Source organism: Oreochromis aureus, linkage group 10, assembly GCF_013358895.1.
Source record: "Oreochromis aureus strain Israel breed Guangdong linkage group 10, ZZ_aureus, whole genome shotgun sequence".
NCBI classification, from domain to species: domain Eukaryota; kingdom Metazoa; phylum Chordata; class Actinopteri; order Cichliformes; family Cichlidae; genus Oreochromis; species Oreochromis aureus.
Window position 1 is genome coordinate 24,193,130 of NC_052951.1, and position 13,740 is coordinate 24,206,869.

A 13,740-nucleotide genomic window follows, 5' to 3' on the forward strand; every position below is an offset into this window, starting at 1 on the left:
TTGACCTTTGGGACCTCTCTGCACTAACTTCACATTGAGCTAAATCTTTTCATGTGACAAACTGAGATAAAGTTTTACACTGACACGTTTGTAAAGATGTTCCTTGTCGTCATGAAACTTGTGCATGTATATCAGCATCTCTAATGAGAACGGTGTCTGTAAAAAAGGCAGCGCGAGTGGGAATGAGAATGAATGAAGGCTAAAAGCATTCAAAATCAGCTATCAGAGAATGCCAGGCTAAAGCCCGTCATACCATTGACTGAGAACGGCTCAAAGGTCATCCACCAGGAGTGAGCGGACCTCTGGAGAAATATCAAGAAGGCCATTTAGATTCAAGTCCAGAAACCTTTTCTGTAGACCGGGGGTTACAATTCATCTCCAAATGTGACCACTTGATGTTTTGTGATGTAAGCACGACAGCTGGACCTGCTCCTTTCACTGAGTAAAATCCTTGAGATGCAGTTAAAGCTTCTTATCTCCGAAGAAATCACATTAAAATGTGTGAGCAATAATATAGCTTATTTATCATGCTTATAACGAGATGAGTGGTTTGTTAGGTGCTGGCAATATTTTTGGTTGGACTGTCTTATGTCAGTAGATTATAAGTAATAATGTACATCATTTTTTTTCTCTGGTACTGAATTTAAGCTGCCAGTATACTCGAATCAGAAAATTATACAAAATATGTGGATATAACAATGAAATGAGGATAAAAGATAACAGCATATACCCTGAGTTTACATAAATATTTATATGCCATAGGACCAGACCATGTATGCCAAAGTGTCTTATCATGTGTGTTGAGAAGACGTAGGCTTACTTTGCTGCTTGTTTCACTTTAAATAGGCGATATCTATTCAGTAAAACAGTGCAACACACTGCACTTATGTACAGCCTGCTCCTTTCACAGGATGGGCTTAAATCTTTTTAAGCTGTTAAGTTTAAGAGCACACTTCCATCAATTATAGTCCCAGGGGTTAGATAAGATTAAACAACCCATTGACTGACTTTCTAATGCAGAACTTTGAACAAAATAGCTACACTTGTAGCGCCCTGCAAAAAGGATCGATACCTGAATCAGATGAAGAATCGCTTTATTCGGTGCAGGGAAGCAGGCTGGATTTGTCTCTGTAACATCAGAGCGGGAACACTTTGACAACTTACAAGGTAAGATAAATACTTGCAAACTGAGTATGAGGGTATATTCTGATATTAAGTGCAAAGATCCAAAGCATACATCACAGGCAAAAACAATACCTACATATTTTTACTCAACATATCTACATAGTGGATTTATATGACTCCAGAAAGAAAAGTTGTGCAGTTGTGTTGAAAAACATGAGTAAAACAAGAAATTCCCAGCACCTAACAACAGTGCTGCAGAACCTGAAATGTGTCAAGAAGCATGAGGCCAGAGGTCGCACAGACTTGCACAGACGTTGAGAGTCTAACTCTTCCCTGCAGCAAGCTCTCCTGTTACTCCAGTCTGGTCTCAGGGCCACTTAGCTCTAATTACTGCACCCTAATGGCAGGGCCAATCACTAGCAGGTTAATTGTTTGATCTCTGCCATATGTACAGGCTGCCATCATGTTAATCCACCTCTCCACACATACATGAGCGCAGCATGCGGCACCTCACATGGGCCAGCTGCTCCTGTCAGAGGAGCAGCCTGTGTTGATGCAGAGCATGGAAGTGTGTCAAGGAGAATTTAGATAGGAGGTCAAACCTTCCTGAAGATCCTGAGTATAAGATGGAAAAATGTGACTTTTATCTTTGTTATGATGACTGACTGGCACCTCTTTTTATATCTTTCTTTGTGTCATTTGTGTGGGAAGATGTGTCAGATGTATTTTTCTGTAGGCTACTATACACATGTGCCCCTTTTATTAGCAGAAACATACAAGGATATAATATACTATAGCATGCCTAGGCTGCGCTAAGTCTGTAAGTGATTTTATTTTCTTTAACTTTAACCAAATTACCATCGAAATGTTTTAGCTATGGGAGTATCTGATTAAAAGAGTTCCTTTTCCAGATCCAGCATTAGTCAAAAGTTACAGACCTGCAGAGGTTAACTTAAAATTAGAGGCAATTTAATTAGTAAATACTTGCATATTTTCAAGTTTTTCATTATCATGTCATAGATCAGACAATCTAGGTACAGATCATATGTTAATAGTAGGTATAAATGGGGTCTAAATGTTTAAAGCTGCAACATTGTAAGGATTTTGCTCTTTTCTGAGCTTTAAAAGATATCGTCCTTGTGTCCCAAATTGTGCAGTTCTTTCAAAGGGTCATTCATATAGTTTGAAAAATAGATCACACACACTTATACTCCACACAGTATTCCAAATAGCCTTGCCTTGATGGAAAACAGCACATCCGGGTGGGTGGGGGGGAGGTTGGAGGACAGATATTACACGGATCATTAGTCGCAAATATAAAAAGGGAGCATCACAGCAGCCTAATGACGCTTTGATAAGCTCTGTTCTGGAAGTAAACATAATCTGTTGACTTTCAATTCTTTTGTCACACCACCAATGATAGTTGAGGCAGAATGAAGCATTCTGCTGTAAATGGGCCGCTGTCGTGCAGTGCAAGGAAATGTGAGACCCTCTAGAAGGCAAAGAAGAGAAGGTGGACGAGAACATGTAAATACCTTTACTCATGTAACATTTCCGAGATGAAGAACTCACCCAAGTGTCTACAGCTGCTTCTCATCTGGTGTGACATAAATGCCTGCTGTCTCACAGCCTTTTCCATTAACACTGATCACTGAGCTACTGTGACTCACAATGCCGTCAGCCAGGCCCAGCGATATTTTTTTTACTAGAATTTACAGACACCTGTGAATTAATGATGCATTACTGTGATGCCATCGCAAATTTCATGTTTGGAAAAGGTATCAAACAACAAGAAAGCCCATTATACTGTTTATGAAGAAGGTCCCAAAATGCAGTTATTGGAGGACACGTCAGTTTATATCAGAACCTGGTATATCCTTTTGTGTCATCACAACATGTTCTCATCCCTGGCTGCCAAATACCTTTGTTTTGTCAGAAGTTGCTGGGATTAAAGAGATATACAAGAAGCGTCCTTTGGCCCCGGGGCCTTGATTTTGAATGCTCAGAGCTAAAAGTCCTGTTTGAAAGAGCAACAGACTCCTGCCATCCTTCCTACTTAAGGAAGTCTGATTTGGGTTTATTTTAACCAAATCCAGCATTGCCAATTAGCCTAACAAGCATGTCGTTGGACTGGGAAGAAGGTGGAGTACTCAGAGAGAATGCAGAGAGCATGCATGGGGAAACTCTTCTGTTAGGCAACGGTGTGAACCAGCATGCCACCACCCATGAACAAGTCCAACAACACCAATATCAGGGTATTCAGACAAATATGTAATGAAAGATCTAATGGAGAAAATTTTATTGTAGCATTATAACATGTTAATAACATTTAAAAATACACTAAAACAGGTGCTTTCTGTATTGAATTGGTTCTGCTGAAAGCTCACAAAGTTCCACTAGTCATGTGGTTTTGTCAGGTATTTTCTAGGCTATGTGACCATCGTGAAGCTCAAGGAAAACCTCAAGAAGCAGACTGAACAGACAGGGTCAGGAGGATAAAACAGGGTTTACCTTGTCAGTAAGTCCCAGAAAACAAATACATTCACCAAAAGGCTTGCCGGCATGCAACAGCATGTGTATGAGGCTTAATGCATGATCCATCCATCCATCCATCCATCCATCCATCCATCCATCCATCCATCCATCCATCCATCCATCCATCCATCCATCCATCCATCCATCCATCCTCTTTTGCTCATCCACTTAATACACGATATGACAGAATAATAAAATTGCACTGCAAGGGAAGTTCTTAGGCACCACTGTAGTTAGGAGCAATGTATACAGGCAATTGAAGAGTGAGGTGACTGATACACAGAACAAATGTTGTGACAACAGCTTGATGCAGAGAGAAATGGCAGGTGTACACCAACAAGTTTAAAAAAAAAATTATCATTCATTCTTTGCTACCACTGGTATATGAGTCATAAAATAGAAACTTTTGGACGTGCCTCTCAACACAAGCCCACACACTAATTGCTGTGCCTCTTGATCGAGTCATGCTACATCTTTAATCCATCTAACCTCCATGTAGCCATCCATTTTCTTAACTGCTTACCCAGTTCAGAGTCACAGTCAGGCTGGAGCTTATCCCAGCTGTCATGGAGTGAGTGAAAGGGTACATCCTGGACAGTTTGCTGTTCCATTACAGGGAAAACACAAAGAGACAGAATACCATTCACACTCACATTCACACCTACAGGCAATTTAGAATCACCAGTTAACCTAACAAACACGACTTTGGATTGCCTGGAGGCAGAACAGGTGGGAATGGGGGAAGCATGCAAGCTCCACACAGGACAACCCCGGCCGTTGGGTGGATTCGACCCTAGAGCCTTCTTCATAGCCACTACACCACTCTGTCACTCCCCCCACTTTACTTCATCACTCAAAAATGAAAATTATCCACTGAATGGCTTAAATGCAGCAGAAAAACTGCCTTGTGGTAAAGGGATGCTTGCATTATGAGAGGGTCAACTAAGGCATCTCTGCTTCCTCTATATTCATTTCCTTTATAATCACTCAAATCCTCAACAGCATTTAGAGGCAATCCTCGCCGAGAGCGGTGTTTACTTTGCACACAATCTGGAAAGTCTGGTGAGCGGAGAGGCAGCACAAGAATACTGACGGCCCTGATTCTTATTCAGTTCTCTTTGCTTTTGGAGAGGTCTTATGAATCCTAATATACTACTAAAAGCTCGATGCACATGCAAAGTGCGTAACATTATTCTGTTGGAGTATGATCAGTAATGTGGTGGTGATTTGTGCATGGGCTAATAAAGTATACATGATGTTAACAGCTCTGTAAAACATTTGTTGATGGTTTAGAGTCTGAAGTGTATAATTAAGGCAATTAAATTTTGCTGCAATGACGCACAAAAACGTGTTAGATGGTGAGGCATAGTCATCACACTTATAATTCAATAATTAGCAATACAGTAGAAATATCTGGTTGTGTGTTTTTGGAGTTTTTGACTGTTTTTGGATACTGGACCTTTGTCACTTTGTTTGCTTACCTGTGTATGAACCCAACTTTGATCATTAAATCTGTGAATACAGACCAAGTAATGTCAAATCCGTGCCTTTGATTCTATTCTTGGTTACACAATCTCAGAATGTTTACCTGTAAGCAAATTAAATTAAAATCACTGAAGGTGCAGATGTTTATGCATTCATTTTCCTTCTAAAGACAAGTATCAAGAAAGCAAACAAGAAAGAGAGAAAGAGGGAAAGTTCCCAGGATAAAGTGTCTGTGAAGTGCATGAAACCTCACAGTGAGTTTCACTAGAATGATTTTGACATCGCTTTTCCGTGTTATTGACAAAATTTAAAATATATATATATATTTTAACCATCTGTGAGGGTACTATTGAACCCACAAATGTATTCAAAATATGCAAATGACAGTACTTTTCTTTTTTTTAAGAAAAGGACTAGCATTTGCTACAAACGTTAAATGTTGTGAAATGAACTCTGAAACAACAGATCCACTATTTCTGTAAGGATATGTTTTTAGAATAAACAGAGCCCCATGATTTATTAATGTTTTTCCTCTACATTAAAAAATGCCATCTGTTTAAAAGGTAGACTATCAGAGATAGCTGCATTAAAACTTTAAATACAATATATACATTATAAATAATGTACCACTGTCATACCTGCTGTTGTTGGTCATTCCACTACTGTCCATCTATCACCAATAAGCTGCTCTATTATTTTATTTATATCTTGCAATAATACAAGGTGTGACTTTTACATATTTCCCCAGTGTCTTTTATCTTACTTAATTATTTTTTACAGTAAGATGAGTGAAAACCAGTATTACGATTCTCCTATATGCCCCATACATGTAAAGAACTGACAATGAAAAATCTTTGAATCTCTCAATCTTTGAAATGAAATCCCTGCACAAATGCCACCAGAGCAAATTTTGCATTTGTCCCTTTTGCGATCTGAACTGGTTCCTTCAGTCACACCTCAATTGCAAGTTTTTGAATCACAATTTGTGAAATATTTCTGCATTGTGTAATAAAAGAGGATACCCTTCATTCCCCATATTTCTATCCAAAGTCAAAGCTGCAGCACTGCACCGCCTCACTGCTCTGTGTATGCCTCAGTTAACCTGGGCTGTGTTGTACACGCCCTGAGGCATGCTGTCAAAAAACCTTGCCTGATGACAACCTGACAACTCCATTCATCTTATTTACCCGCTGGACAGCACAGATCTGCTGTGGCAATCAATAACACTCACAATTAGTTTCCCTCCTGGGGGTGCAGGCAGAGGGGGGTACACAAGGGGGGATGCAGGGTTGGCCAGCAGTCCTCAACACAGCTGGACAGAGTGTACGTGTGGCCCAGGTCCATGCCAGCCACATGTCCTGACATTAGCAAACATCTCGTGGGAGGCGCTGACATTTCCATATGTCCACTAGAAAAGAGGTAGAGCTGTGTATGACACAATTCGTCCACAGGCATGCATGTCTGCGGGTGTGTGTTTTCTCTGTTACATTTGAGCACTCATGTGCATTGTTTTGTTTTTCACCTTGGCTTGGCGACCTGGAAAATCTCCTCCAAAGGTGAGAGTGATGCTGAGGAGGACTCTCCAGAGGAAGCTGATGGATCTATATCAAGCCGTTAAAAATAGATAACTGTCATTCATCATTGGGTGTCTGGAAGTTAACCCTGACCAACAGGGCTTAACCACACAGAGCATACAAGTCCCAGCATGCTTCAGTGTCATTTGGATGCCCTTAACTACCTGGCATGACTGCAGACAGGTGATTGATGTCAAGCTTCTTCTTTATGATTATATTTTTTATGTGACAAAATAGATTAGATCAGGGGCAGTATAACAAGAAAAAAAATCATATACGAAAGACATATTGCCTGAATTTAAGTGACTGATTAAACCGAGCAGGTGATGTATGCAAAATATGACCTGTCATTCATAAGAAATCACATAAAACTAGTTTATCTGTCCTTTATTTGTCCTTGTGGACGAGCACAAGTTATTTCAACACTGTTACCAAGAAAGAAACAGGACCGATTTGAAAAAAGCATTAAGCAGTAATACGACCTGACACAACTGTGTACGTCAAAGAGACTGTGAAGATTCTGCCATCAGTTTCCCTTCTCTCAGACTATTTGGAAAGAAGAAAGCCCACCCATGAAACATTTAACAGAAGACAAACAGCCCACTTCAACACCAGAGCAATATTGCTGCATTATTACAAGGTAATTATATGTGCAATCACTTGCTTGCTATGAGCTGTCACACTTTTTTGATTTGATAACGGTAATTTGGTAATTTAAGTATGGGCTGACACATGAGTAAGGGTGTGCTTTTTCCAACTGCATGGGAACGTATTGAAGCTGCTTCCAGAAAAAACTGTAAACAGCAACAATGAGGAACCGAGGTTGAGCCTATGGAGATGGAAAGCTGATCGATTCTTGTCCACGGGCTGCTGCTCAGAGAGAGCAGACCGACAGGTTGCTGCCAGGTGCTACAGGGATGTGGAAAAGCTGCTAACTACATCTCTCCTCTACAGAAAAGAGCTTAGGGGTGGTTAGTGGGCATCTCACTTTATAAGATACCTGCAAATGCAGAGGACAACAGATTTTTGAAACTTTTAGGTTCATCTTTCATTCAACCGTGCCTCACAAAATCCTGGGAGGACATGAATAGAGTAGAATAAAATTGCCCAGGGTTAGATCAAATTAATTGGTGAGTCATGTTTGTGTTCCAAATAGATAACAGTTCACTGATTATTACTTTTGAATCGTGCAAGCATTAAATAGTGCATGCTGTCATCAAAGTAAAATTCTTCTCATCTTATTGGGCCTCATTCATCAATTTTTGCACAGAAATGTGCATAAAAAAGTGCATATGCAAACATTAGAGTCAGATTAAAGATACATGCACACTAACTAATTTTATGCCTATTTTAGCGAATCATAATCATCTAAACTGACAAACCATGGCCCAAATTCTTTTATATAAGGGGAAAAATTTGAGATATAATGGAGAAAGAGTTATAACAGAGCCTGCACCAGTAAACTAAAAAAACAAACAAAAAACAGAAGTGTTTCTGAGTGAAGAAAATGAGACAATAATGTCCAAGGAGCGTCTTGGGTAGGAACAAAGGTTTAATAAAAAAATAAAAAACTCAATACTGCAATATATTTATTGCTTGAGTTTAAAAAAAGAAGCCTCACAAAAAAGTATTTGAACAAAGACCAAAAAGAAAAGAAAATATAGCAGGTGGAGGACAAGAGTCACCTGATCTGTCGGTAACACTTTATAATAAGTGCACACTATTAAGCATTAGTTAATCATCTGTTAAGCATTAGTTAATGGTTACTTAATTCTCTCTACAGCATCTACAAAGTATTTCTCATAATCAGTTAATAGTTTACAAGCACTGATTTAAACACTTTATTCATGATTAATAAGCTAATGTACAACACTTTTTATTAATTATGTTTTCATGTTCTAAAACTTATTGATTAATCATTTATAAACACTACTCTGCATCAGTTACAAACCACTCATTTCAGGATGTTCAGTGGTATACAAAATCATTGGTAAAAGGTAAGTAGATGGTTAACATACCCTACATAATACTATAAACTCTACATGTACTACACATAGTAGTTTCATACTAGATGTTTTATAAACACTGAATATCAGGGTTACATCAGTCAGCTGCTATAGCTTAACAGATGTCTTACAATACATTTATAACTGTCACTTAAAGGCTGCCAAAGCTGTAACTCACTATCGGCCAACTTCTTTTTCGATAGATTATCTATAAATACTCATAAATACCTTAATAAACTATTTAGGAAGTTACAAACCATTTGCTACTTGTTAGTAAAGTATCTTGAGTGAGCCCATCTAAAGTGGGGACCATATATACCTTACAACCTATTTATAGATGTGAAAGTTTTTAAAGTACATTGTAACAAAAAATAAATGACAACACACACAGGGTAGATCCAGAACGCACTGTATTTTTAAGATGCCAATCACAAAAACATGAGAACAATGCTTACAGATTGGACACACAAATTTTGATACAAAAATAAAAACTGTCATAAACTATCAGCCAATATTTGAGGTAATACAGAACACAGCTGGATGCAAACTATATGACCTGTAGCTCTTTACATAAAGTTTTCAAATAACATTTTCAAAAAGAAAAAAAAAAAGCAGTAGCAACATTAACTTTTAGAATTATCTGTATTTTTTGGAAATGTCATATATCAGTCTCCCCAATGTACCATTTTTGTGCTTTTTTGCGAGCCACTCATTCCACTCAATAACTGTAAGGTGTTCTGACAGTAGTCTATCATTTCTGTTACCCCTGAGTCTCCAGATTTGCTCCTTGTAAGACCTCCAGGCTCTCTCCAGATGTTGGGTATGGGCACCTGTACGAGGGTCAACATACCACCTGCTGTGGTTAACAGTATGGTGTTCATTCCCTAAATTTGGGAGTACATGATAGGCCCGCCATTCATCACTTATCACTGAGGAACCAATCCGGACATGAAGGGTAATCACAGGAACAAGATGTCTTCGAGATCTTTTCTCCACAAGTCGCAAGATAGGCCTCGTTTTCCCTCGATGTTTTATGCCCAGCATTCCAAAGACCCACTTTCTTCTTTTCCATCCCCCAGCCATTCTTCCTCTCCCATACTGATGCAGTAACAAAAAAATGACTAAATGATACTATGAAAGGTTGATAAATACATAGATGTAATATTAAATTACAGTCACAAAAACTTACCTTTCGTTTGTGACGAAAGTGACTCTCATCAATCACAACAAACTCCTTCGCCACACCAATCTGCTGACCTGTACAACGCGTCTCAATCTTTGAACTGCAGCCACACATACCCTCCTTATTTTTTTGGACATTTTACTAAGTGTTGTTGTGCTGCCTGCAATGGTGTCATCTATCATGTCGATTTGATGTAATCGCAGACCCTGAGAAAATCTTGAGAGAAAAAAAACATCCTTACAAAGAGTAATTTAAACCTATTTCGTTATTTTTTTCTGTTGTGTTTAAGCTCACCTGTAGATAAATTGCATCCAGCGTTGAAGTGAGACTTTAGAACGGCTGAAAAGTGACTTGTGTCTGACGGAGGTTTGTTTGACGTGTCCACCATGTGCTGCTCCACGACAGATCCTATTTTCAAAATAGTAACATGAAATATGTATGTTTAATTATATGCAATAAGTATTTATTTAAACTAAACTTAATGTGCACTTGCAGACAAATTTTGTCATTCTTTGTTTTGTTTAATTGTAGCCTTCAATTTACCATTGTGTCTTTTTATCAAATAAGAAAAATGTGATAAAAGGGACACTGTGTAGTTGTAATGTTAATGACAAGTCTTTAAGGTGATAATCTAACTGACTTCACTTGCGTTAATTTGCCAGACCACGCGCTTTAAATGAAACCACTGTTAGCTCCGTTTTAAGGAGAATTTTGGTGTGAAAACAAATAATACTAATAAATTTTACAGTAAGTGTGTCACTTCGTATGAGGTTGAGTCTAAAAACATAATATGAAAATTAATATAGATATCTTACCAAGCATATTGGTCTCCGTTGTTCACCCATTTCTTCAGTTCCATTTTCTGCTGGCAGACTTTGCATTTTATTTTTCTTTTAAGTAGCTTTTTCCTCTGAAGATATTTTATAAGCTTCAGTGGGCCTCTTTTCGAAATCTCCTCGTTAATTAGTTTTTTCAGTCGTGTGAGATTTCCCATTTTTTAGCCAGTTTGTTGTTAAGCCAACAGAGGAAGCCGCGCTTTTGCTGCTTCCTGCTTCCTACATGACCAATAGGAGACCGCGATGCTGTGACCTCTCACCTGTAGGTCATAATCAAGTTGGAGTAATGGCTTCCTCTGTGAACACGACAAGCTTCGAGCGATCTACCGGCATGCGAACCCGGGCAAAAAGGGGGAATAATAACGTGGACAAGGATATTCGTGTTACCAGTGGTGAGTATTTTTTTTTTACCTCATTGTATTACCGTATTTCATTGTAAACACCCACCGCCTATTAGCAGGTAGCTTTTCGTTAGCTGCTATTAGGCGATTAGCTTAGCTTAGCTTTTAGCTACATTTCAAATTTAGAAATCGGCAAAAACACAGTTCAGTTTATTTTATTAGTTGTTTCTTGTGGCTCAAGAATTAAATGAGGATTATCGCCTTTGGTGTTACTCTGGGCTGTAACTTAAAATTGTGCTTTCTCTAATTTAGTTTGTCAGGCCTTCTCCAGCTATTTTGCTGCATTTCTATGCAATATAAATTCACAATAAATGCTCTACATTGTACAATCTAATGCACTATGTTTGAAATACGTTAATATATAATTATAGTCAAATTGGCCAGTTTCTAAATACATAACTCATTATATTTTGTAATATTGCCAGTGTAGGCTATTTATCAATCACTGTAATGCTTTTACTGTTATTTAAATTCTACAAAGTGTACATCATTATTATTATTATTATTATTGTTATTGTATTTGTTTTATTAATTTTATTTATAGCCAAGTCTCATTTTGTTTTTAATTTTCTCTAGGTGTGACTGTTGCCCCCAACTGCACAGCTGGCAGACAGAAGAAAATCACAAGAGTTGGAGATCTGTAAGATGAGGCTAGAGTGGCAAAAGGATAAGATTGATGAGCTCACCAAAGAAAGAGACTATCTAAAGGAGCAATTAGCAGCATGTAAGTCCACTCTTAAAAACATTACATAGCTTGTCACATACTTGCTCTGCTTGAGCACTTACGCAAGCATTCTGTTGAGTAATTTTGTGTTGTCTTTTTAACTGTTTTACTAGCTCTCTCAAAGGAACCCACAAGTTCTGTCCGGGATTCCAGTGAGGTATTGAGCATATCTTCACCGTCCTCTGATGGGTCTTTTGATGAGAGTTCTAACTCCTCCATGAGCACAACTTCATCAGATGAAGACAGGAAGAAGAAGAAGAAGGGCAAAGCAAAAAAGCACAAGAAGTCAAAGAAACATGACCAAAAACAAAGAACAAGAGGTAAAGTGATTAACTCAACAGTTTGATTTTGCATGCGGTGTGTTACGTTACTACACTATTACATTACATTAATGATTATGTTCTCTCAATTGCAGTCCAGAATCCTAAGCAAGTGGTCACCCGGTATAACAAGATTTTGAGGCTGTTCAAGAGAGGAGGCACCATGTCTGCTGCCTTTAAACGTCTGGGAGTGGACCGGAACACGATTGTGGCAACTGCTCCAATTGCTGAGCTATTCATTGTTGCACCTGAGAGGTATAAGGAATTAGAAAAAAACAAGCAGGGACAGAAACTTTCATTGTTTGCTACACAGTGTGCTGCAGCAATCAGTGCAGATCCAGAAACAGAGGAAAAATTCAAAGCGTATAAGTCTTCAGGGAAGTTGCTTCCTCTTAAAACAAAGAAACATTAGATCTTTGTTTTTTTTACATGGTGAAATGTGGTGAGAGTCCACCATTGTTAACAGCTTAAAAAGATACAAGTTATGTATTCTGGTTGATTGGTCAATTGTTTGTTTAAAAAGATGACACTTTTGATTTTTTGGTTTGTATGTTTTTTATTATTATTTTACTTTTATAAATTCTGTAGTTTTATTTTAATGATCACACATGTGATACACTTTATGTAAAGAGCTACAGGTCATATAGTTTGCATCCAGCCGTGTTCTGTATTACCTCAAATATTGGCTGATAGTTTATGATACTTTTTATATTTGTGTGTCCAATCTGTAAGCATTGTTCTCATATTTTTGTGATTGGCATCTTAAAAATACAGTGCATTGTGGATCTACCCTGTGTGTGTTGTCATTTATTTTTTGTTACAATGTACTTTAAAAACTTTCACATCTATAAATAGGTTGTAAGGTATATATGGTCCCCACTTTAGATGGGCTCACTCAAGATACTTTACTAACAAGTAGCAAATGGTTTGTAACTTCCTAAATAAGTTTATTAAGGTATTTATGAATATTTATAGATAATCTATCGAAAAAGAAGTTGGCCGATAGTGAGTTACAGCTTTGGCAGCCTTTAAGTGACAGTTATAAATGTATTGTAAGACATCTGTTAAGCTATAGCAGCTGACTGATGTAACCCTGATATTCAGTGTTTATAAAACATCTAGTATGAAACTACTATGTGTAGTACATGTAGAGTTTATAGTATTATGTAGGGTATGTTAACCATCTACTTACCTTTTACCAATGATTTTGTATACCACTGAACATCCTGAAATGAGTGGTTTGTAACTGATGCAGAGTAGTGTTTATAAATGATTAATCAATGAGTTTTAGAACATGAAAACATAATTAATAAAAAGTGTTGTACATTAGCTTATTAATCATGAATAAAGTGTTTAAATCAGTGCTTGTAAACTGTTAACTGATTATGAGAAATACTTTGTAGATGCTGTAGAGAGAATTAAGTAACCATTAACTAATGCTTAACAGATGATTAACTAATGCTTAATAGTGTGCACTTATTATAAAGTGTTACCGATCTGTCAACCCTAAAAGAAATCATAATCATAATTTTGCCAAGAAACAGTGATGGC

At 37.8% G+C, this 13,740-nt stretch overlaps 1 protein-coding gene and 2 long non-coding RNA genes across 3 annotated transcripts; 1 reads left to right on the plus strand and 2 right to left on the minus strand.

Annotated features, from left to right (window-relative positions):
• Window positions 1-9,117: 9,117 nt before the first annotated feature.
• LOC120442399 lies at window positions 9,118-9,956 on the minus strand. Its single transcript, XR_005614715.1, has 2 exons — window positions 9,915-9,956; window positions 9,118-9,823 (listed from the first exon to the last, which is right to left on the minus strand). It is a non-coding gene; the product is annotated as an uncharacterized LOC120442399 (long non-coding RNA).
• Window positions 9,957-10,019: 63 nt separating this feature from the next.
• LOC120442364 lies at window positions 10,020-11,063 on the minus strand. Its single transcript, XR_005614680.1, has 3 exons — window positions 10,724-11,063; window positions 10,203-10,316; window positions 10,020-10,124 (listed from the first exon to the last, which is right to left on the minus strand). It is a non-coding gene; the product is annotated as an uncharacterized LOC120442364 (long non-coding RNA).
• On the plus strand, window positions 11,064-12,663 carry LOC120442363 (coiled-coil domain-containing protein 106-like). The gene is made up of 4 exons (XM_039618787.1): window positions 11,064-11,136; window positions 11,722-11,869; window positions 11,983-12,189; window positions 12,285-12,663. Exons 2-4 carry the CDS (start codon window positions 11,791-11,793, stop codon window positions 12,599-12,601), a joined length of 603 nt encoding a protein of 200 aa, XP_039474721.1. The 5' UTR covers window positions 11,064-11,136; window positions 11,722-11,790; the 3' UTR covers window positions 12,602-12,663.
• The last annotated feature ends 1,077 nt before the right edge of the window (window positions 12,664-13,740 follow it).

Coding starts and splice junctions, on each gene's coding strand:
- LOC120442363 (XM_039618787.1), top strand. CDS start 11,791: ATGAGGCTAGAGTGGCAAAAGGATAAGATTGATGAGCTCACCAAAGAA. Junction 11,870..11,982: donor AAAGGAGCAATTAGCAGCAT/GTAAGTCCACTC, acceptor CTGTTTTACTAG/CTCTCTCAAAGGAACCCACA. Junction 12,190..12,284: donor CCAAAAACAAAGAACAAGAG/GTAAAGTGATTA, acceptor TCTCAATTGCAG/TCCAGAATCCTAAGCAAGTG.